This window comes from Hippopotamus amphibius, chromosome 3 (genome assembly GCF_030028045.1).
Source record: "Hippopotamus amphibius kiboko isolate mHipAmp2 chromosome 3, mHipAmp2.hap2, whole genome shotgun sequence".
Lineage (NCBI taxonomy): Eukaryota > Metazoa > Chordata > Mammalia > Artiodactyla > Hippopotamidae > Hippopotamus > Hippopotamus amphibius.
Window position 1 is genome coordinate 81,341,115 of NC_080188.1, and position 26,447 is coordinate 81,367,561.

Sequence of the window (26,447 nt, forward strand, 5' to 3'; positions counted from 1 at the left end):
ACCATGTAGGCGATTCTGACCTGCAACATAACTAAATTAGTGATATAAAATACTTGATAAACTGGTTTTGCTGAACAAATAAATTAGAACTGATAAAACACCTAAAGAGTGGTGCATCTCTCTGGCAGTATTTTATTCATATCCATTTCATCTCCATTAGAAATATATGCAATATTATCTTATTTTGCCTTTTTTTCTGGGTCAATTACTTCACAAATTGGAATTTGTCTCAACTACAGTGAAATTCTTTAAAGGTAGTGATGCCTATCTCTTGGCGTTCTCAACAGTACCTGATTCAATTTTCCTTATAACAAACATTCAAATGTTTGTTGAAGAGACCATAATTTAACATTGTTAGGCAAAGCTGGGAGGAGCATGGCACTAAGAACACTCGCTAGATAGATTATGCATTTGTCGTAGCTGCTAACAAAAAATCATCACAAACTTGGTGTTTTAAAATACTAGAAGTCTGTTCTCTCACAGTTCTGCAGGCCAAGAGTTCAAACTGAGTTTCACTGAGCCAAAATCAAAAGCTGCTCTCCTCTTGGAGGCTCTAGGGGAGAATCTGTTCCTTGCCTCCTGCAAGCTTCTGTGACTGCCAGCAAACGCTGGCTTGTGGCCACACTGCTCTCTGCTCCATCATGACATTGCCTCCTCCTTTGGATGCCTGTCTCTAATCTCCCTCTGACTCTCTCTTATAAGGATACACATGACAGCATGTAGAGCTCCAAATAATTGAGGAGTATCCCCTCATGTGAAAACCCCTAACATAATCACACAAACACCCTTTTTCCAAATAAGGTAACATTCACAGGTTCCAGCGATTTGACACGGGTATCTTTTGGGGAGCCATTTTTCAGCTTCTCACACTAGAGAAACCAAATTAAAAGAACAGAAAGAGCAAGTTGAAGAAAAGTGAACTTTACTAACAAATTCAACAAGATTAAAAACATTCAAAAGAGGTAAAAGCATTTTAAAAAAATTATTATACTGTGGCAAGAGTTGGAAAAGTTTTCAAGCAAGTCATCTTGTACAACTGTTGGTTCTAATAGTGATTGATTTGTGATTGGTTAATATATATATATTTTTGAATAGTGACTTTTATTTTTTATTTATTTCTTTCTTTATTTGGCTGCACTGAGTCTTCATTGCTGTAGGTGGGCTTTCTCTAGTTGTGGTGAGTATGGGCTACACCTCGTTGCTGTGTGGGCTTCTCAGTGTAGTGGCTTCTCTTGTTGCAGAGCATGGGCTCTAGGCGTATGGGCTTCAGCAGCTGCAGCGTGAGGGCTTGGTAGTTCTGGCTTGCGGGCTCTAGAGCATAGGCTCAGTAGTAATGGCATGTGGGCTCCAGGGTGCTCGGGCTTCAGTAGTTGCGGTGCACGGGCTTAGTTGCTTCAAGGCATGTGGGATCTTCCCAGACCAGGGATAGAACCCATGTCCCCTGCACTGGCAGGCATATTCTTAATAACTACGCCCCCAGGGAAGTTCCTTGTGATTGGTTTTGTTTTCAGTTCCAGAAATTCAGCTACCAGGCTACAAGAAACCCAAATCTGGGCAGCTGAGATACAAGATACAGGTAATAAGCAGATATCATTAAGAACAATTCCTAATAATTAGTAGAAAAGCAATGACAGCACTGCCAAATGTCCAAATAAGTAAGGCAGCAGTTCAGACTTGGTTAAGATACTAATAAGAGGGACTCTCCTAGTGGTACAGTAGTTAAAACTCTGTACTCCCAATGCAGGAGGCCTGGGTTCAATCCCTGGTCATGGAACTAGATCCCACATGCATCCTGCAACAAAGAGTTCACAGGCCACAACTAAGGAGCCTGCATACTGCAACTAAGGAGGCCTCCAGCCACAACTAAGGAGCTAGTGAGCCACAACTAAGGAGCACGCCTGCCACAACTAAGGCCTGGCGCAACCAAAAAATAAAATCAACAAAATAAAATATTTAAAAAAAACAATAACAATAAAAAAATTTTTTAAAGATGCTTTTAATAATTAGAAAGCTTCTTTGTAAAAAACTTTTCTGTTATTTTATTTTCTCACTGCTTGTGACCAACCTCCTTTTTTCTTCCTTAACTTACAGTACCAGAAAAATAGAAACCTATGCTCACAAACTAAACTACTAACTAGTGTTATAAAACAACACTAGTGAATCCTTTCAATAGATATAAATAGGACACAACTCTGAAAGACTGAACAAAGCTATAAGCTTTCTTAGGTAAAGGAATAGACCACCTCTCCTCTGAAAAAAGAACAAAAAGATATCCGAATTCAGCTTGCTATCTGATAATAAAAATAACATGACAAATCAACACACCCAGTAAGACAATACCACTGTTTCAACTGAATGTCTGATGAAAACTTCAGCTTCCAATAAAAATTTTTCAAAAATACATAATTACTATCAAAAAGAATGCACTATGCATCCAGTATTTAGGACACTGTCATGCATTTTCATATCCACCATATGTAAAAACGCATTGTGGAAAGGAAGATGTGAGAAGAATGTTAGAACAGATTCGGGTTTAGGAAAGTTGGTTTTTCTGGTGGAACACTCAGAAAATGACATGATACACATAACACATATGTCAAGTACCTGAATGCTACTTACGCAGCAGCAGAGAAGTAAGTGTAAACTAAAATAAAACAGATATTAGAAAGAAAGGCAGTAGGGTTTGAATTTGATGACAGCAAACTACAGCTTCTCTTGGAAAGGAACAACTAAGAAACTCTTGCAGGAAAGTAAGTGTGTTAGTATGTATTGAAAGAGGTAAAAATCAACACAAAGGAAAAGGCCATTTCTCTGATTCAGGAATAAGCTGGATCAGAATCTGCGATTCTTTACGAGGACCCTTTTCAGCGGTGCCTCCTTTTGCCCCTGCCTGTCTCTCCCGTTCTGACAGCACTAAGGGTGAGAATCATCATCATGAGCAACTGTTAATGATGATACACGGGGGAGGGGGGATAATCAGTGACCTAGGTTAACTGTTATACAAGTATTTCTCAACTATGGTAACACAGGAGGTGTGCTGAATGTCATATACAAGGATAAGTCAAAAATTATCCGCACTCCGGCTGTACAATTTATTCTATTTAACTTTTAGAAAAGACAAATACATCATTTTTCGACATAACCTCCTTGCTTTTCAATACACTTTGTCCATCTGTCAACAAGCTTTCATATTCCCTCATTTAAAAATGTTTTAAGCTGAGCAGTGAGCCACAAACGTACCAGGGTCTTCACTTTTTCATCAGAAGTTAATCTTTGTCCTCACAGAGCTGCTTTCAGGGGACCAAACAGGTGAAAGCCCAAAGAAGCAAGATCAGGACTATAGGCAGGATGCTTTAATACCTCAAAACGAAGTTTCTGCAGAGAGTCGACAGTGTGGACAGAAGTGTGGGGACGTGCCGTGTCGTGCAAGATCACAACGCCCTTGGACAGCAGTCCTCTGCGTTTAATCCGAAGTTTAGGCTTCAGCTCTTCAATAGCATCTCACTGTAACCAGCACTGTTGACTGCTGAGCCTTTTTCCTGATTATGTTCCAATACTGGCCCTTAAGAATCACAGAAAATTGTCACTCCTCTATGCGACAGAATCATTTCATGTATACGCTCAATGCTGTCATCAGCTGTGGACGGGCATCCAGCTCCTTCATGATGGTTAACAGTTGTGCGACGTCCCTTGAACTTCTCTATCCATTCATACACACTTCTTCGCAACAAAACACTTTCTTCATACTACACCCAAGTCTTCGATAAATAACGGCACCAGGTACACCCTCAGACCACAAAAAACGAATCACTGCACGCTGCTCTTCTTTCATGCAGATCACAAGTGGGGCATCCATTTTTGCTTGCACTGCAGTTACAAATGAACTGATGTAACATGTTCACACCTGCACAGCAGTGACTGGGGAGACAGCAGTCTTGAACGGAAAGCACTGATAAGACAGTGTGGCCAACAGAGGTTTTAATATAACTGGAGTGTGGATAATTTTTGACTCACTCTCGTAGTATAAATAAAAAGCACTAAAATATACAACAGACATCTTTAAGAAAATCATTGGAGTACTAATGCCTAAAATGACATCCATCTCACTTGTATTCAGATATACTTTATTGATTTCCAAAAGGAGCGATCACTATAGCTAGCATAGGAAACAGTGGGATCACCTTTGGAAGCCTATGGATATATGAACGTTACCCACTAACCTTGTCTACATGAAAATGGCCCAAAACTGCAAATTTATGGGATCTTTCCTAGCTCTAATAGTCTATGGTTTGAGAAAACGGACTAGCCTGGGCATATAATCACAGAGAGAACAGGAAAAAATGAAAAAGACACTGTAGAAAATAATGGAGGACTAAAGCAAAGATATGAAAAATCCAATTTCATGAAAAGAAAACGAGGCATTGAAAATACTGAATAAAGAGAGAGGATTTTGCGTGCTGTTAAAAACTTAGATCCAGAAACTAATAACTTTAATTTACAAGCTACTTTGCTCTGTGGACTGTTCTACATACTTTTACATATGTCATCTAATATAATCTTCATTATACTTTTCACTCAATTAGAGACTGAGTCTCAAGCAAGTGAAGTAATTTGCCCATGGTTACACACTTAATAAGTGGTAGAGTGAAAAACATTTATTAAAATTCAAAATCTATCATCACAGCATTTTCCTGGCCTCAATCTCTTCCTAAGATCCTTTCCAAAGTGTCTTCTTCCTTTCTCCTTTTGTCCACGATGGAGACAACAGCTACCTCTACAAAGTCCATCTCAAGCAACTGGGGAATTAAATACTAGAAGAACAAACAGCCTTCAGGGTTCTGATTCTTGTTTTATTCAGGCCTAAGTCAAAATTCAAACTTCAGATTTTTGTTAAAATTGCATACATGCCTCTTGAAGCTCATATTATAAAATGGCAGCTTGACTAAAAATAGCTACCTGACTACAAGATGCATAATAGATGGAATGAATATATGGGCAACTACTTATATATAATAATTGTCCCTTCCTAAACTATGCTATTTCATATATATATATATGTATTTATAATGCTACTATAGTCTGTGCTAAAGCACTAAAAACTCAGTCAACTAAGGCAAATAGCGTAAATACTTTAAAATTGACAGCAAAACTTAAATCTAGATCCTAAGAACTCTGATTACTCTCATTAAAAACTATTAACTTACATACTATTTCTGAAAAAAATTCATGGCATACAGCTGAGCCTTCAAAAGTTATCAGAGAGTCTGGTATGAAAACAAAGAAAACCTCAAGCTTTATGCTTTTAATCTAGTTAGTCTTTTTAACTTCAGTAGATTAATTTGAAGTAATAGGGGGAAAAAAGGACTAAGCAAAACCAAGCAATAAGCAGTAAAAGCTGAGAAACACAAAGCTGTAATCATAATTATATTAAAACTAAAGGAAAATACTATGCTTAGAATATTTCCATTCATGTATTCCCCTTTTCTTCTCTCTGCTTAATCCCAAATTTAAAAGACCAGTTGTAAAACGGTGGGGTGCCAAATTAAAGCACACTTTATTTTCAGATGTCTCCATAATCATAGGTTGACTTCCTGTCAGGAAGAGTTCCATTTCTCTGAATACCCCGATCAGCAGGGAACTTGCAGAATTAAGTGCCAGTTGATATTACTTTGTTTTACATTTACCACCCTTGAGAATAACGTTCAAAGATCTAGTTATATAGTCAGCATGGTATCATCCTTCTGACTAGACTGCCAAGCCACAGGGTGTACTTGCCAGTTCCACAAAATTTACCTTAAAACGTTGTGTTTTCTAAATCCTAATGTGCCAGTGAATCAACAGGATGCCTGTACTTCAGAATAAATTCTGCACTAAAGTTAAATTATGTTTCTCTTTGGTTACAAAGCACTTTAAATTAATACTGGAAAGGTCTGCATCCAGATTCAAATAAAGAGCAATTAATGCTGACTAATCCATCAACTTAAATATTTTATTTCTTAAAAGTGAAATGAAATAATTTAGTCTGATTTATTTTGTTTTTAATGTGTTTGCTGTTGTTTAAAGACAAATGATTCCACCTCATAAAAGCAAGTTATAAAAGTTTGAATCAAGTAAAACTATAAATATTTTTTACCATATTAGCATAAAATACAGTTATTAAGCTGATTTCAAATACCTGAAAAGTGTTAGTGCATTTAAGATTTTTTGTTATCTGTTAATATAGCTTGAATCTAACTACTCTCCCCAACTCCCACAGAGTTCCCATCATGCTTCAAAGGTCTCTAGTTACTTCTCATAAGGTCAACTATTTCTACTGCACACAAAATTAAGTTAATTCTGAGCATTTCAAAACAGGACACCCATGCTCACAGCCTTCGTATATTATAAGGCTAAAACATTCCCAGTAGTTCTAAGACAAAAGTAGGTGATTGTACTGGACACCTACTGTTTTGATCACAATGTTAATCATTACCACATTGATTCTCATCCATCCGCAATCAAAAGGCCATAAGCACTGACAATAACAAATCAGAGCAATCAATTTACAGCCACTAATGTTCTATACATATATTCTAAGGATGAGAAATAAAAGCATCCACAATAAAAGGAAGGATAACATTATGAAAAGGTTGAAATATTAAATTATACTGATCCTAGTTGCATGCTATGTATAAACTGGTCTTAAAGAATCCAATTGCCCCTAAAGTCCCATTTACATTGGAAAAGGAAAGGCTGGTTACAAAGAAAATGGAATGATTTATTGACAGCGTATCAAAGTACAAAATTTAAAATTTAATACATTTTGCAAATCTGTTGCCATGCAATCACTTTTAGCAATCTTTACACTCAGATATAGATTTGTCTCTTCTAAGAAACCTTCACCTTCACCTACAACAAGGTGGTAACATACTTGGGTAAACATCATTTTTAAGAGCCAGAGGTTCAACATTTGTCATATTCTCTTTGTTAGCAGAAGCTATGGTGCCTGGAGATGAATGCTGAGTTAGTTGAAGCTAGTGCCTTAAAGATGATAGAAATAATTCTACAGAAAGAGGAAAATCTATATGTACAAGGTGATTTCTTCATAAGAGGTCATCAGTTGAGACTATTTTAACAGGTCCTTTTGTGACACTTCACCCATCTTTTTGAGACACATAGGTGATCATGTGAAAGAGATTTAACATGTATCATTTTCTTACTTTAAAACATTTAAGTAAGCATAGGGTAAGAATTCAGAATTACTATCTGAAGCTTCTATATAAGGGCTACGTTGCTTTTCATATTAAGATAAAATTGAATAGAGGAGAGAAAAGTATTAAATAGAATGCTGTCTGTTCCTTAACTAAAATAAATACGTTTTAATGAATCAAAAATTCAAGAAATAATTTTAAATGGAACTTTACTTAAATAAGGTAAATATATTAATTTATTCAAATGTTTGTTAAATGATTATTTTATTATAATTCTGACACTAATAAATAATGCAGACAAAATAGACAATAAGAAATGATTTCCTGGGCTTCCCTGGTGGTGCAGTGGTTAAGAATCCGCCTGCCAATGCAGGCGACATGGGTTCGATCCCTGCTCCAGGAAGATCCCACATGCCGCGGAGCAAGTAGGCCTGTGAGTCACAACTACTGAGGCCATGTGCTGCAACTACTGAAGCCCATGTGCCTGGAGCTCATGCTCCACAAGAAGAGAAGCCATGGCAATGAGGTGCCCACACGCCACAACAGAGTAGCCCCCACTCACCGCAACTAAAAGAAAGCCCGTGCACAGCAAAAAAGACCCAACACAGCCAATAAAATAAATAAATAAATTTATTAAAAAAAAAAAAAAGAAATGATTTCCTGACTACAAGGAGTTTTCAATCTATTAAAAGAAACAAAACATAATATAGCAGGACAAGTATCAAAATAGCTCTTATGCCTATAAATTTCCAATATTGAGGGCATCTAAACAAAGAACTGAATATGATTAAGAGTTAATAGGATTTGGGGCTTCCCTGGTGGTGCAGTGGTTAAGAATCCACCTGCTAACATAGAGGACAGAGGTTCAATCCCTAGGCCGAGAAGATCCCACATGCCAAGGAGCAACTAAGCCTGTGCGCCACAACTACTGAGCCTGAGCTCTACAGCCCACAGCCACAACTACTGAGCCCATGCACCGCAACTACTGAAGCCCTTGCACCTAGAGCCCATGCTCTGCAACAAGAGAAGCCACCACAACGAGGAGCTTGAGCACCGCAATGAAGAGTAGCCCTCGCGCACCGCAACTACAGAAAGCCCATGTGCAGCAACGAAGACCCAAGGCAGCCAATAAATAAATAAAATTTATTAAAATAAAAACATAAAAACACTACAAACTTCAGTGAAAACCCCTGGACTTAGGCATCAGAGTCATTTCCTGACTCTTAATTCTTTAACCCTATTAACCTCTTTAATAATGACTTCAAATTTTTATTATATCTAGGTCTTGATTGCAAGCTATCTCAAATCCTAATTGTTTGAATGGATAAATGGATGATATAAGAAGAGCTATAAGCCACTCTATAATTTAGCTGTGTAACTATAAACTATTGCTAATTTTTTATTCTATTAAAAATCAGTAAAATTTTATTGCTAAAATTTTACTCATCTATTTGACAAATACTGAAAATTTCTTTCACCAGACACTGTATCCTAAGACATTCACATACAAATTAATTTCATTTTATTTGGACCTCTTGCACCTCTTTAAGTACACAGCAAAGTTCAAGTCTACAAATGGTCAATAATAATGTATGTAACATCCCATTAATATAAAATATATTCTGACCTTGGTTTCTAGACCTCATGCTACACACTTAAACATGATTACAGAGCATAAATTGCCATAATATTGACTAAAAACGTACTGTGATACACTCAGCCAACACAGAAAATAGCTATATAATCAACTGATGTCAAACTATTTGAATTTATCCTTAAGCTTGGGATTAGTTCTACATAATTATTGTAAAAATACATATATATGTGTATAAAAATACATACACACACACACACACACAACACACACAAAACACACTCCTGATAAACTTAAGTTGTTCTAGAAAGAATACCAAATCTTACTACAATCAGTTCTGAACATCTATCCCTTCAGAAACAACATGCAAATTAAGGCCAAATTACCTACAAAGGAGAGCGAAGTAGTAACTGAGACAATTCTTCTGAATGAAGTAAAAATAATCACAGTGTTTCATGAAAAAAAAAGTGGTACTTTTGCAAATCTACTGATTTTCTGTAATCACTGTGACTGGAGAAGTAGAGAAATCCAGAAGCAGAATACAAAAAGGCATTTACTAAATTATTCACTGTCTCAATGCTGACGCTTTTCATATAAAATATTTTACAAAAATTATCCATACACACTATGACCATAAAAAGGATTTTGTGATCAAATATGCTAATATTATTCTCATAGGAGATTCAACAATACATTTCATTATAGATACATTTTACACCCACACAGAAACACACAGACATACATGTATTGATTAAAGGCCTTGAGGAGCCCTCTAGCAAAGATCCTAATTAAATTTAAATGAACATTTTCCAAGCTTATTAACCACTGTGTGCTTTTCTCACAGAACATCCATTATCATCACAAAGTACACACAAGGATTTGCTGTTCTGGAAATTTTGGATATTAAGAACTGATCAAACAAATACCTGGCTACCACAAATCCAACCAAGGAAAATTACTGGTATAGGAAAGAGTAGAGAAAATGCTTTAAGAACTTTAATATCTATTGATTCCGATGAAATTATAAAACAACATAGATGGAACCCAGAAAAAATTTTTGACTGAAAGGCAAAGGAGCCTGAAACGATCTACTCATGAACAGAAATAAGATTTAGATTAAATAGGGATTAATAAATAGATTTTTAATGCTCCATTCCTAATTCCACTCCCTGCTCCTATGATTTGTTTCTGTTTCTCTTCAAGTCTCACAAATTTTCTATGTTGTATTACAATTATTTGTCTCTCTTACTAGATTAAAAGGGGGTACTTGTCTTAAAACCATTCAGTACACGTCTACTAAGTAAAAAAAGAAATACCACAAGCAGGCACATCAAGGAGGACTCAGGGCAGATAAATTGAGACAAAGCTCTGTATACAAGACAGCATTTGAACTGAGCCTGACAGACAGTGAAAACAAAAACTTAGAAGTTTTTTTTTAGAAGTATAGCTTATGGCCTCACTATACTGCCGCATAAAAGCCCCATACCAGGACTTCCTAGGTGGTGCAGTGGTTGGGAATCCGCCTGCCAATGCAGGGGACACAGGTTCTATCTCTGCCGGGAGAAGATACCACATGCCTCGGAGCAACTAAGCCCATGCACCACAACTATTGAGCCCGTGTGCCACAACTACTGAAGCCCACACTTCTAGAGCCTGTGCTCCGCAACAAGAGAGGCCACCACAGTGAGGAGTCCATGCACCACAACAAAGAGTAGCCCCCACTCACCACAACTAGAGAAAGCCCATGTGCAGCAATGAAGACCCAACATAGCCAATGAAAGCAAGCAAGCAAGCAAGCAAGCAAGCAAGCAAGCAAGCTCCATACCATAAGATTTCCTTATAGGTTGAAAAAAAATGCATAAGGAAGTTAAGAAGACATTTATATTTTCAATGAGCAACTTAAACTCAAAATTCTTATTTTGTGGTTAGCAAAAAGATAACCCTTTGTTTTACTGACTCAATTATTTCTTTTTAAAAACCACACCATTTTCTTAATATTAGTGAGTCTTAGTTTAAAAGGTTGAAGTGTATCCTAAATACAGCACACTCTGAGGAGCTAAGCACAATTAAATGAAATAAATCTCCATTTATATTAAGTTCTACAATAAGTAAAACACATGCACAGTAAAAGAAATCAAATCAGTAGCAATTTGAGGTGATACGGATAGGGACTGATTACAGAAGCACAGGTAACTTTCTGGATTGAAATGGGTGTTACATGGTTGTGTATACATCAAAATGCATTAAACTGCACACAAGATACTGTATATATACTGCTGTATATAATACTGTAAAATATTACACATATGTTGTATATTAATTATGTGTCAATGTTGATTTTTTTAAACAAATAAATCTAAGCCAAAAGAAAATGAAAAAAGTAAGACTTATTTATAAATGAACATGACTACAATATTTGGCAATGACAAAATAGCTGATGATAAAAATGAACATTTAACACACACTTAATAACACACAAAGAATGAGGATATTTCATTATAAAAAGGACCAAAAGGTAAAAGCTCAAATACAGTGTTTATGATCAATGTTACCATTCACTTATTACTTGTACAATTATATAAATATTTGGTTGAATAGTAATTATGCCGAATGTTGGAGATACAACAGAAAACAAAACACAGTGCTTGTCCTTGAGAAACTTAAAGTCTAATGGAAAAGAAATAAAATTCACAGGCAATTTAAATAAAGAAGGAAATGACTGTAAGCTGGATCAGTGAGTGCTTAGGATGTGTACCTCACCTAGGTTTAGAGTTGTGGGGAAGAGAGCAGTCAAAGAAAGCTTTTCAGAAGAGATTGCAATTTAGCTTCGAGCTGAATTTTTTTTTCCAGAACCTCCTATTTATTTATTCCATAAATATTCACTGAGCAGCCATCACGTGCCGGGGACTGTACTGGTACTAGGCGCACTTCAAGGTTTACCTAGTATACTAGGTATATGAAAGAGAAATAATTGTGACCTTCATAGGACCAAGAGTACAGAGGGGGAGACTGGCAATACAAAAGTGGCAAACTAACACATGTATAGTTAAAATTTGTGGTATGATGAGGGCTAAAATGAAGACACGCAAAAAGGATACGAACTACAGATATGAAGACCTAAGGAGAGGACAATGAAGCTGACTTCGGAGGAATGAGAAGAAGCCAACAATCAGACGCGCCAAATTTGAAGGAGGGAAATTATAGGGAAAGAAAAAGCCTCTGCCAAGACAAAATTACGATGGCACATTTGGGTAACCTTCAAATCACACAGCTTGAGAACAGATATAAAAACAAAGTGATAAGAAATGAGGTCCGAACTATAAGAAAGGCCTAATAGTGAAAGATGACTGTGCCACGGTATAGAGCTGGTTTGCATTCCCCCACCCCTCGTTTTTTTTGGTTAATGTTTGCTTTGTTTTTTTAATTATCTACTTTACCCAAAATACTCATCACAACTGTAAAAAGGAAAACTTCATCAAATAAAAAGTCAAGAGCAATAACATTGATATGTTTAGAAGGAATAAACTCAAAAGGGAGAAGAAAACTAGAATTAGAGAAAAGAAATTATAGGAGAATGATGGAAAAGAGGAACATTTTATTATGAAGATTCAGGAAAAAATTCAAATGGCAATAACAAACACAAAACAGACATTAAAGAATTATACAAATGGTGATAACTGGTATTATGAACATTATAATTTTAAATTATTAATTCAGAGATATAGAAACAAAAATGACCAAATCTTTCATTACCTTCATGCAAAGGAAATATTTCCCAAAATAGCAACAATCTACATATTTCGATGAAAAATGTATTAAAGAAAAATCAGACTTAACACTATTTTTAAATTAACTTTTGCTGCTAATTAATTACTCAGACAGGATGCCAGGCCAGACTACATGGTAATTCTAGTTTTTCTATATACTCTATGCATTTCTGATAAATGGGAAAAGAATAGATGACCTGGCAGAAGGCTCAGACAATAATATGTGATTTACAGGACATGAATGCAGCTACCATAAGATTTATCTGACAGCCCTCTCCGATAGTGGACTGTTGAGTATCCGATGGAATGATTTCTAGTCTACAAAGTCTACTACTGAGTAGCCATACACATTATTTATTTATTAGATGTTTTGGGTTGAAACCATTTTTAAATGATGCACTTCACAATGCACAGTCATAAATTTAGCTTTAAACCCAAGAAGGGAGGTAGTGTTATTGGAATGTATGTCAGACTGAATTAGGATGAGCAACACAACGCTTTTATAAAGTGGCCTTGAATACAATGTCAATTCTTTCAAAAATGATATTAATGTCACATGAGCAGGATACAAACATTTTACACAATGCTGGAGTGATATTACTTGAAATATTTAATATTTTCTTTAAATTCATATAGATTTCTACAAGGTTTATACACATATACAACAATTATTGGGCAAAAATAAGTTACATGCTTCTGAAAAACTGAATCTGAAATGTAATTAAGAACTTGTTAATTATTTCCTGTGCATCAGTGAGTATACAGTTTCCTAAAGAATGTATACAGTCTTATTTTAAAGAAGTCAAGAAGACTTAAATCAGGCTTTGGAGCTTAAATAGTTCATCAGTTATTTTACATGGGATTCAATATATGAATAAACCTAATTTAATAAACCATAAGTATATATAAAACTTTACTCAAAAATAATATGCTAAATATTTTAAGAAAGATTTCAACTCTACATATAATTTTGTCTTCAAAATGTTAAAATTTAAATGGGATAAAATATGAAATAGTATCTAATCAATCTATTAAGAGTGGATATTGAAAAATATAATCCTAGTTGAAGCTTTAACAAAATATATAGTGATCTATTTGGTCTTAATGACAGCAAACCAAATGTGATCATTTCCTCATTTCTTAAATTTAGGCTCTAAATGCTCTTCTGTAATAAAATACATCAGATTTAAACACCTTGCTAAGAAGAATACAAAAAGAAAATAAGTTTTGAACGGATTCAAGAAAAATATCAGAACATGGCTGATTGTCATGAAATTAACATCAACTAATTTGTAAAGTTTTAAATCAAATTTGCAGATGTTAAGTTCATAAGCATATCCCATTATTTATGTGATTAAAAAGGAATTTTTGACCTGATCTTTCGATCTTTGGCACTCAATCCACTCCATCTCTTCTTAAAAAATTTGATTAAAATTTTAGCAAGATGTTAGCTTTTCACTTCCCACCCTATCTCAGACTAAAACAAATTATCAATCAAACTCAAGCCATCCCCACCCAATATCTGCAAAATGTCGACTTCAAATTCAATTTCATCTCTCTTAAGCTTTCATGTAGAAAAAGACAGTTCACTTCTTAACAAAATAAATCACTTTTGTGATTGCCAATCTGACCTCTTTGAATTAGGAAAATTCAAAGTGAAAAATGTAATTATCACCCCAGAACAATCTGTATACATCTGGAGCTAATTCTGGCTTCATTTTTCACGTCATTTTTCACACTGTGCTACATCTTATAGAGATGCCATGGAACTTTTGAAGAACCCATAAAAAATGTTAAGAACTTCAAATACACCAATAATGTGTTTTATTGAAACAAAGCTTTGAGATGACCTGACTTTTGTAACTTACTCTAAGTGATCTTCATATTCCCATTTGATTGAAACAGTATTAAACAGCACTGTGACATATATGACAAATAGGTGTATTAAAACATGTCATTTTTATCTTTTCAGCTTCTAACATTCAACTGTATAATATACTATATTTGAAATAGCTCTCATGTTTCAAGCATATATTCAATTTTTCTAACCTAGAAAGTGAAACTTCATTACCAAACCTTACCTATGAAACAATTATATCACTATAAACAACAAATTCATAATCCTGTGAGGATACATATAAAACAGAAAGCAAATGCTTCTTAAAGTAAGGGTAATTTCATGTCAGTATAAGAATGGCTTATGGTAATTTCCATTCAAGAAATAAACAACCAATTATTTCAAATCAGATTACTAAATGGGAAATTTTATCACCAGTTTTTAAAGAAATGGAGTTTTCTAAAGTAGATAAATTAAAAACATGATTCTCACTAAATCTGAGAATAATAAGCCCACTACAAACATAACTACTCTTCACAAGTTCATTATAAAAATCCATTAGATGTAATCTGTAGAAGTAATTGTTCTTATTGCATTTTATTGGCAATGCATAGTATTGATTTTTCACACCTTCTATGATTCTTTAATTTGTATTCATGAAATGTCCATCAGCACAGTCTAAATAAATTTGGCAATATAGGCATGAAAATGAATAAATCGATGCAAAGAAACATTAAATTTGCATTATCCTTATTCGTCAGGCAAGTAAACCAGAAGAGTTGTAAATGAAGGTCAAAGGTTTTGAAATGGGTCAGAACCCTTGACCTCTAGACCAATACTCTTCGTATTAAAAAAGGCTATTTTAAAGTTTTAAGTAGGGGAATTTACTACCAGCAAGATATCATTTTTAAAAGACTACAAAGAAAACTCTCAATAAAAACATTCATTGTTTAACTGCTAAACAGAAAAAGAAAATATCACAGGGTACATGATTTTTACATAAGTCTTTAAAAAATCATTAAAGGTTACCACATGAGGTATAAGGTTTCTGAACAATGAAAGTAATTTTGCTTTTAGGAATTTATTCACATCTTATTATGATAGCTGCCATATTTTTGTTGATGTTTTCCCAAATCTACTGGGTATGTCAAAAATAATTAGCAGTGACAAGAATTCAAAATTATTTATCACTCATTTTATAACCTCTGCACAAAAGGGAAGGAAACCTATTATTCCCATGGGAGTCAGAGTGGCACTCCACAAGGTACAGAAATAAATCTGTTTCTATAACCTTAATATACGAAGCAAAGAAATTTAGCCATCTCGAGATCATCTGATCTGGACATTTTTAAACGTGGCTCAAAAAACCTCTATTTCTCATTCATCTATCTGATTTCTCTCAGCACTCACTTCAAAATAATCTGTTAGTACCAAACACACGAAGTAACCCTTTTGCAATACAAGTGAAATTATTTTAAAACTCAAAACTCTATTATAGCAAAAATTTCTAATAAATTTTTACTTTCTTGTAAAATGAATTTGAGAGTTTACTTTTAATTCAACATTTATTCTTGTCACTCACCTGAGAACACAGTAGCATAACCAATTCCACAACTGAACTACTAGACTTCATGCAAACCAGACCTATATTGAAGAGAATTTTTTTAAAAAATTACAAAGTAAAAAACAAATAACGGATTTATTTCTTATACAACTTTGTCCAAATTGGTTTTTTAAATAAAATTTAACATCTTGCTAAGAAACAAACCTATACATATGTCATCACATGTGTAAACAAAACATTCTGTAATTACTTTAAACTTGGCATCAAAACCACCACAATTTTTTGCATCCAATTTCATTTCAGCTTTCAAATTACTAAAACATTTATTACAACTTCATATATAATGACATTTCACAATACTCATAGAAATGTGCACAACATATGCCATATTGACCATCATCATCTAAATTTTGTTTTGGAGAGAGCTGATTGTTATACATGCAGAGAAGGGAAATGGCTCCCTGACCTTTGCTTTCTCCACCACACTCTTTCCCTTCAACCCTCTAGCTATCAATCAAGTTTCCATTTTGTTTCATGGCAGCAGACATCCCAAACACTCTTATTAGTACCTTGACCTGTGACCTCACTCTAAACCTTAACAGAAGCGCAAGCCGTTGTCTGCTATATATTCTTGATTTTTTATAAATAAATTCATTTATATTTCCTCTCTTATGTTTCATTTGGGTTCACCAAAAATATCTCAGGAAGGAAGTTATATAGCTAATACCTACCTAAAGAATTTTTTAGTTCTGATTAACAATAAGATCTAAAGTAGCTTGTTCAAAGAACATTTTATGACCAGTATCTTAAAAAAGCAATGCCAATAATTAAAAGCAATAAATTACTAAATTATACTAGTAATAATTAGAAAAATTACAATTTCTTATTCTATATTTTTTTAAGCAAACATAAGTTTAAGTTCAAACTAAACTAAGTATAACAGCTAAAATAATTCCTCATGGCCCTCACACACTCCACAGAATTAAAGTTCTTATGGGCATCCTATCCCATCCGATTCCCTTTCCTTAATCTTCTTTCTCTTTTCCTCTTTTAGTTATGATGCCTCACACCTGCTGATGGCACATGGCGGCATTCTGTAGCCTTACAAATAGCATTCAAGGTAAACAGGCTGTTTGCCCCCTTCACTTTTTAGAAAAGTCAGAACCATTTTTCTCCATGTCTAAAAAGATGTGTAACATAGAAATGATGGTAATAGTGTCAGCACTGGCATGAAAATTAGCTACAGAACATCCACATGTTGCATTAAGCAAACAGGCCATTAACTAGACTAAATTGTAGTTTCTGTAGAGCTAAGATGAGCATACCTCCTCAGGCTAATGCCAAGGCTGAAAGGAAGGGCACAGCAAAACTCCATCCCTTATTGCTGGTGCGGCCTTTGTTGGTCGGAAAACCTGTCACTTTTCATAAAATGTAACTCAACTACAGGAAGTTCCATAGATTTCAACTCCAAAAGCCACTACTTGCAGCAAGTAAACTCAGGTTTTTCTATAAATAGGTCATTATTCCTTATTGCTCAATTCTAGAGGAATCAAAATTCATACCACCTTTCCTTCTATGGCAAAGCATCTGGGCTCTGATCTGGCTCAGCCTTTAATATACACTCAGATAATGAACAATAACAAATAAAAGGGCCCTGGGCCATCCAAAGTTAGAAAGATTTATAGATGTTCCTTTGTCTCTCTACAGCATATTGTGGGATAGTTCAATACTCATACACTTGCAAAAAATTACTTATTTCACTCTTATTTCTCAATAATAAAGATTGGAAAACCAGAGGAAGTTGATACAACCACTGATCAGTGGGTTGAGTGTTCAAGGATGGTAAGATGTCAAATAACATTTCATAGTTTGATTAGAAGAATTCATGTGTTTTTTGGAGTGAGGTTTTATAGCTTTGTAAAGCATGGGTGGGGGTGAGGGTGCATGATATGTTAGACTTTAAATGAGAAAGGACTTCAGAAGACAAAAAAAGAGCTTATATTAGACCTCTAATACTAAGCTCCCTGCCTAAAGGGCATCAATACTGCAAACACAAATATATAACTTTGGGAATAAATATACAGGAAATGATCCCAATGAGGGACTTGATATCAGATTAATCACATCTCTCTATTTATGACCTAAACTTTTTCATGACACTGGTTGCATGGAAGAAAAAGTAAAAAATGACTTACAAATCAGTAAATCTGTCTCAGATCTACATCAGACTCTAAGGATTATCCAAAGGGAGGCCTTAAAACAACACTTGGAGAGAAGTTGTAAGTTATTGCTGAAGTATCAATTTTTATTTTATACACACAAATCCTATCATTACCCCAGTTAGCAGAAAGTGAACAGTGTATTGTAGGCTCAGAGATCTGACTAGGCTCATAATCTGACCCCTGGGTTCGGTTTGCTTGGTTTTATGTTTAGCTGACTTTTCAACAATATGGAATTTTAGTCTCCTCAAAAAAAAAGTGAGAATGCCAAATCCAAGAGTTTTATACTCTTCTGGTGCTTCATGACCAAAGACCACTTCAATTTCTTTACCAGAGACTATTCATCCCACCTCTATTACTACTTTTTTCCCATACTATTAAGCTCAGAAATACTAAATGACTTACCAGATACTAAGCTATCAACATCTGAATACACTGAGATACTATAAACTCTTAAGTATACCATGAAAAACAGTCATGACCATTTGCCATCTGGAACATAAGAACCCTGTTTTTTGTTTCATTTATCTTAAGTCACCTTAAATAATTTACAAACAGATAAAGGGATGGTATAAACATTATTATAAGTTTCAGTAAGAATTTAAGCATAATAAACTTAAAATTTTTTCCCTGTTTTCCAAGTTTTGAAAGTGTCTATAATTTGGATATAATTAACTGTTCCTCATGACTCTATAAACATGATTTCATTTCATAAATATTGATTCTAAATTTCAAATAAACTTCTAATAGGTGCAACTTTATCATTAATTCTGGTCCTTCTTCTTGATCTAACATCATCAAATGCAATACTTTGGAAAAGTTGGATTACTCAAAATTTTGTTGTAGAGAAAACAGCCATTTCTTTTTTCTCGAATTCCAAAATATTTTCTTCTTTATATTATAAACACCATTTAGAATGATTCAGCAACTGAATTTTTTCATTTCTATATGAACTTTTTCTTCCCATTGTCTTCGTGCACACGTGCTTTAGTATCTATCCACTACTTCAAAACTGCACCAAGTAAACTGCAGTGCACAGTCATCACAAACGGTGAACACTGTCACACACCTTTTGAGCAAAATGAGATGTTTCAAGTTCCTGTCACAAAACATTGCATAAATTTTGTAGAACTGAAGTCCTTCCTGTTGAATGACCTGATGCTGTGAAAATCAATTTCCTTTTTGTCACAGAAATATACTGTGCACTAATGAAGTTTTGATAAAATATTGATAAAAATTATGAGTACTGCTCCTTGCCTTTTCAAATTCATCCACAGATGGTCTAGTAATCATACAATGTCTTCTCCTGTCAATTTTTTAACCTCATCATCATGGGCAGAAAATAAAAAATTCTGAATTCTTAATTATATTCAGTGAAAGCTAAAAATAAGACTACAAAGATGGTATCCACAGACTTTTTTTATACCAATATTTCTCAACCTTTTTTGAGGAGTCTAAGGAGCACTTCAGACCTTTTTTCTTAATTGTGCCCCCATGAAATTTTAATGCTAAAGATAAACTGTACAGATGTACTGTGGTCCATCAAAAGATCAAAAACCATTGTAATAGCTAAGATATTTTTTCCCTCCCCAAATGCCAGTTTTTGATCCCATTGAGAAAACAAATTTATATTTTCTTAAAATACAGTGCAATACTTTGGGCAATACAGTAAGAAAACTGAGGGTGATCCAAGAGTGATGATTTGTTTTCCTAGTGCACCATGATTCTAAGGGCAACTCCAGTATTCTTGTTTTCTTATTATTTTAGTCCTTAGTATAGCTAGAAATAACTGATGAGTAATGATAATTAACAAAATGTTTGAAGATACAGGAAAATCAAGAAGATCTCATAATGAACCTTAGATTTATAAAAAGTGTCCAATGCAATCACTTAAGGTAACAGACAGAACAAACTTTTTTTAAAAGTAATCGTCTCTGTTTTTGGAAGACTGATTTAAAAAAATAAAAGTAATAAAACATCAATTCTTACAAAGGGTTATAACTACTTGAAAAAGGGAGTTAATATCACTAAAATTGAGCCGATCAGAAAATATGTGACTTTAGGCATGATGTAACATGAAGTATTACACCAAATTAAAATTTTAAATTAAACTTCAAGCCATCAGAAAATACACGCAATGGAGAAACTGTTAAATAACATCACCAAGAAGAATAGCCACAGAGTGTAAAAATATTTAACATTCTACATAACCAACCATATTTATTTAACAAGTCAATAACATGAAAACAGAGGTAGAATAGGGGGAAACTATTTGACATTAACATGACTTAAGAGGCATATCAAAATAAACTGATTTTGTTAGGCTCTTAATTGGAAGAAAATCAATATAAAAAATCTTTTAAATAAAAATGAATATGTGCTAAGTATTATAGAATTATTATTAACATTATTAGGTATAATAGCAGCAATTATGATTATATAAGAAAATATATTTTTTATATGAATGATGAATTATTTAGGGGTGAAAAACATGTTGCCTGGTATTGATTTAAACACTAAAGCAAAACAAAGGGAGGTGAATATAACAATCATGGCAAAACAAAGATGGTCTGGGTAGCTGGCAATAAGAAGTTCACAGATATTACAATTCCTCCTTTGTAAATTGTAAATGTTCACTAAAAATTATTAATAAAAATCATTTTAAAAATTTTAAAGTAATAAATTTTCAAGTACCTGGTCACACAGCTAGTGACTGACAAGGGCTGGTCTCCTGCCTTTCAGTCCAATGCTTTTTGAACAGAATTATGCTGTGATCACCTCCCCTCAAAACTTTCCTGTTTTACAATGCATAAAACCAGTACCCAAAGGATTCCTCACAACTTAAAATCTATAAGTTATATAAAACTCTCAGATTTGTTTTCTATTTTTATGGACACAACCCACCGAGTAGTCACTGCTCAAGTTTATAGATGAGCAATAGTGAATCATCTTCCTTTTTATCATGTTATCAGAATTTACCAATAAGAAATTGATTCTAAATTAAATTTTGTTCAAGGATCTAGAATTTGCAAGTTTAATACTTCTGTATCTAAGGTGATCCTATTTTGCTGGATCTATTAACAAATTCAAAGATCAACTAAACAGCAAAAATGTCTTGCTACACTGAAAGGCTATAATTACTATTCATTTTACTGTTACAAAATAAAATACCGTTAATAAGTTGTCACACCACTTCAAAAGAATGTTTGATATGTGAAGTATAAATTTAGGTGAAGTCCTTCGATGTATCAATTCACGTCCTTCTAAATTTTATTACTTCATTAGGTCAAATAGTCGTTGGCTAATTATATCCTTCAGCAGATGAAGTAAATTTCCACACCAAACTTAGCTCAATATTTCTAAAACATGATCTTTTTTCAAATAAATTCAATACTACTCTTTGACTATATGGAAATAACAATCATCACCAACTCCATATACATTTACAGCAGGGATGATAATGAAATTATTATTTTAGCTAATGATTATTACTTATAGATAGATATTTTAAGGGTCAAATAAAGTGCTGATATCCCATAATTAACACTCAGATACAGATATCTTGAACTATTAACCTATCCATAACTTTCATTACCATTATATCCTTATTTCTATAAAAAGAGGGGCTTTTTCAGAAGTTTTAAGAAATTCCTTAGGAGATCATCTAGTGACTGATACCCAGCAAAAAGTCATGATAACTAAAGCTGTAAGGTGATATTTAAAGATGCTAGCGTATAGATAACTGTGCTTTCCCATGATATTTCAGCTTTAGGAGAGTATGTGTCTTATCCTTAAACCATCAAACACGGATACAGACAAGCCAGATTTAGCAAACTTCTAGTCCAAACACTTTTGAATGAAAAATCAATTTGACATTATCATTGATGAAAGTCCTCTAGTTTCTCCTTGAAAAAATTCTATTACAGGAATGAAGATTTGTATTTTGAAGTCAGTCTGTTAAGCTCTTAAATGGAACTAAATGTTTGAAAAGTTGATCTATATTCAACTGATTTCTGTTGTCTGAGGAAATTCAGGGTAAGTCTACTTTCCCTTGCTTGCGTTAACCTCTTTAATATTAGAAGACACTTACTATTTAACAAGTGCTTCATGTAAAAAAAAAAAAAAAAAGTCCCAATAGCCCTCCATCCATTCCATAAATAGCATGGTTTCCAATCCATGCAGCAACTTACTTCTGCATGTTATCTAATTTGACACAATCTCAAAGTACCCTACCTAGAAAAGATCCAGTAATCTATGTATGACACAAGCAAGATAGAGTAAAATACTATGGTTTTTCCTACTTATTTGTAAAATAGAATCCACTAATAGAGACAAATAATGCATTCCTCATTTTCCTAATATGTGGCAATACACTGTTGTTTATATAGATCTTAAATTCAACTAAAATCTCAGGTAAATACCCAATTTATTACTACATCACCAGTCTCTCCAATTCTCAATTCTCATAGTTAATTTTAATGTATTAAAACATTTCTTAGTTCCTTCATTCAATACATTTGTTCTTTTTTTAACTGTTCTCAAAAACACACAGTAATAAATCTAATGCACACAAACTTCATCCAAATCACTGATAGAAAACCGTGAACAGATTATAACATCAGCCATGCCATATTCTTTAAAAGATATGTACAGACTCTATGAAGAGCCTTGTCAAAGGCTGAAAACAAACAATAAAACTCCATGCATCTCATTATTCATTTCAGTTTTTAACCCTGAAATTTAAATATATATATGAAGAAAGAAAAATCACTTACTTGTTCCTTCTATAAGCAGTTCTTGTCCATGGCTACCCAAAAGTGTTCGAGAAAGAAAAGGTGCAAAATCTACAAATATCTCTCGCAGAAGAGGAGCTGCCTTTTCCAAAGCATGTTCGAGCCTCTCTGTAATACTAATGGAAAGATGTTAAGTTACCTGTATTATTCATTACTATTTATCATTTTCTAGTTTTTAAAATGAGTTTTCAAAGAAACGTAGAATTATGTGAAAATTTTAAAATTATCTAAAGACTCATTACCGCTATGCATACCATTCCTTCTGCCTGGAATATTCTTTATTTATTCTGTTGTATATTGCCACCCCTAGCCCTTACAAACAACGTGGTGAACAAACACTCCAAACATCAGCTCTTACTGGAAGTCTTAACTGACAAGTAGAGAGCACTTGATTTTAGCCCCCTTACAACCTAAACAAACTATCAACCCTTTATCAAATTTCCTATGACCATGAAACCATAAGCACCTTCAGATCAAGAACTATGCCTTCATTTCTAAGTTCTCAGCTACAGCATATTTTACAAACTCAATAATGTTTATAAACTGAAAGAATCAGTCTAAATTCTTTTTCACTAACATCTATTTCTATAACAATTTCTTTCTAATGCAATCTGAACAATTTTTCATTTGTAAATAGTATACTGGCACATTTATAATGATCTCAATTTACTCAAAATATCTTTTTGTGACTTTATGTACATATATTCTTACATATATGTATACACACATAAACACATATGTATACATACACACAGTTGTCCCTCAGTTTCCACAGTGGAGTGGTTCCAAGACTCCCCACAGATATCAAAATCTGTAGATGATCATGTCCATATATAAAACGGCACAGTATTTGCATATAACCTATGCGCATCCTCCTGAATACTTTAAATCATATCTAAATTACCTATAATATCTAATACAATGTAAATACAATGTAAATGCTATATAAGTAGTTGCCAGTGTCAAACTATTGTGTGTGGAATGGATGGATGACAAGGTTCTGCTGTGTGGCATGGGGAACTGTGTTCAATATCCTGTGACAAACCATAATGCAGGGACTTCCCTGGTGGCGCAGTGGTTAAGAATCCACCTGCCAGTGCAAGGGATGTGGGTTAGATGCCTAGTCTGGGAAGATCCCACATGCCACAGAGCAACTAAGCCCATGAGCCATAATTATTGAGCCTGCGCTCTACAGCCTGCAAGCCACAACTACTGAGTCCACGGGCCACAACTACTAAAGCCTGCACGCCTAGATCTGGTGCTCCACAAGAGAGCCACCACAATGAGAAGCCCGAGGACAACGAAGAGTAGCCCCCGCTTACCACAACCAGAGAAAGCTGGCGTGCAGCAACAAAGGCCCAATTTAGACAATAAACAAACCAACCATAATGGAAAATATGGAAAAAAAAAAAAATATATATATATATATAGCTGAGTCACTTTGCTGTACACTAGAAATTAACACAAAACTGTAAATCAACTACACATCAATAAAATTTTTAAAAATTTTAAAAAAAACTACAAAAGAAACATCAAAAAAGTAGTTGCCAGTGTGAGACAAATTCAAGTTTTGCTTTTTGGAACTTTCTGGAAATTTCTTTTTTTTAATATTTGCAATCTGTGGTTGGTTGGATCCATATCCAACTATATACATATATATATATTTAACGAGTTGAAGAAAAAAGCCCCCTGCATTACAGGAAACTCAGTTTCCAACTTATGAACCAAACATATATACAAAAAGCCACTGCTTATTTACTATTCCTACAAAGAGTACTTCCTATTCATACCACCAACAAGAGATGCTACTGAAACTATCAACCAGTAAGCTACTGGAAACTTCTATGGTCAATAACCATCTCTTCCCAGGTACTACCCATAATACTATTTCTCTCTACTTATCTCGTGGAGCTTCTTATCCCTGGATGATAACACAACTATGAGCGTACACTTGTAGCACCCAAATATGTTTATATGTAAAGTGCTATGCATTTTCCAGTTGTAGTAAGGCAGATCAAGAACTCTAGCCACAGAGGCCCTAGTGATGGAATATATGCACAACCTTCCAAATTAGAATTTGAAATGCATATTCCCAACTAAACAAGATAACTGACAGTAAAAAAAAAAAATCTATCTATAATTCAGTATCAATATAAACTTATTTCAGCATTTCTAGGGAAGATGAACAATGAATCTGAAATGTTCAATCTACAATCATATGAAACATAAGCCATAAGCTACTAACTACCTGTGAAATTAAATATTTGTTATGCATTCAGCATTTCTTAATCACACATAGCTACTTCTCGGGAATCTTTTACAACTCATAAACTTTAAGAAGGAACTTCTAAAACAGTCCCCAAGCCTCTGTACGTTTTCTAAAAAAGAAACAAAGTACATTTTAAAAAAATTGTAGCTAGACATTTTTAAGAGTCACGAAAAGAATGAATCACAATTATCCAAGTTAGTAGCTTGAATACCTCATATTTGAAACTTGGTCTTGTGGAACTGAACCAACTGTTGGAACCGCAGGTAATTTTGCATTAGATGATCCACCACCTATAAAAGAAAATAACCATTTAGGGGATTTCCTGTTTTTAGATATAAGAATTCAAACAAAAAGGATATCTTGGCACCAAATAACCAAAAAACATACTATATTGCATTTTTATACTGCCTATTATAATTTGGATAACATTAAAATCTACCAACTAGCAAGGTTTTTCTCAAATCATTTAATATATATTTATTTTTCTTGGTTGCAGCTGGCAGACCCCTTAGTTGCAGGTCGAGGGCTCCTTAGTTGTGGCATGCGAACTCTTAGTTGCGGCATGCGTGTGGGATCTAGTTCCCTGACCTGGGATCGCACCCGGGCCCCATGCATTGGGAGTTCGGAGTCTTAAACACTGTGCCATCAGGGAAGTCCCTCAAATCATTTAACATATAAATCTCAGTTACCAGTTCAATTATCACACCAAGCAGTCCTTACACCCATCAGCTGAAGAAGTAACAGAAAAGTAAATTCTGACTCACTAAACTTGGGTCATGATTCCTTCCAATCGACACCAAGTAGCAATAGAGATTTACAAGTAGTAACTTTTTTTAATTGAAGCAAAAACCAGTAACTACTAAGTCCAAATTTAGCTTAAATAGGTATACCTCATTACCGCAAAAACTGTCTTTATTCACTCACCAAAAAACTTCTGCTATACCTTGAATGCTTCCGAGTATAGTCTGGCAAACATTACGCAATGACCACCTGAGAAACCTTTCTTAAATGATGCAAGCAGAACATACACTCCCTCATGTGTGTCCTCACTGTAATTAGTACATAACCTGTTGTTGCATTTGTCACACTGTATTCAGCTGATTTTTTAAATGTCCTTTTCCCTAGTATACTAATCTTTTTGAAAGCAGAGATCTCATCTTTTTCATCTATCTATCTCTAGCATCTAGACAAACTGACACAATACAAGGTTCTCA

At 34.2% G+C, this 26,447-nt stretch overlaps 1 protein-coding gene across 6 annotated transcripts in view; it reads right to left on the reverse strand.

Moving 5' to 3' along the window:
• The window catches only part of LRBA (LPS responsive beige-like anchor protein), a 687,888-nt gene that overhangs the window by 465,200 nt on the left and 196,241 nt on the right, over positions 1–26,447 (reverse strand). For all 6 annotated transcript variants that reach the window (XM_057725704.1, XM_057725703.1, XM_057725702.1 and 3 more), the window contains 3 exons: positions 25,445–25,523; positions 22,947–23,080; positions 15,971–16,032 (listed from right to left, as the gene is read on the reverse strand). In XM_057725704.1, coding sequence (XP_057581687.1) covers positions 15,971–16,032; positions 22,947–23,080; positions 25,445–25,523 — 275 coding nt within the window. The remainder of the gene's footprint in view (positions 1–15,970; positions 16,033–22,946; positions 23,081–25,444; positions 25,524–26,447) is intronic.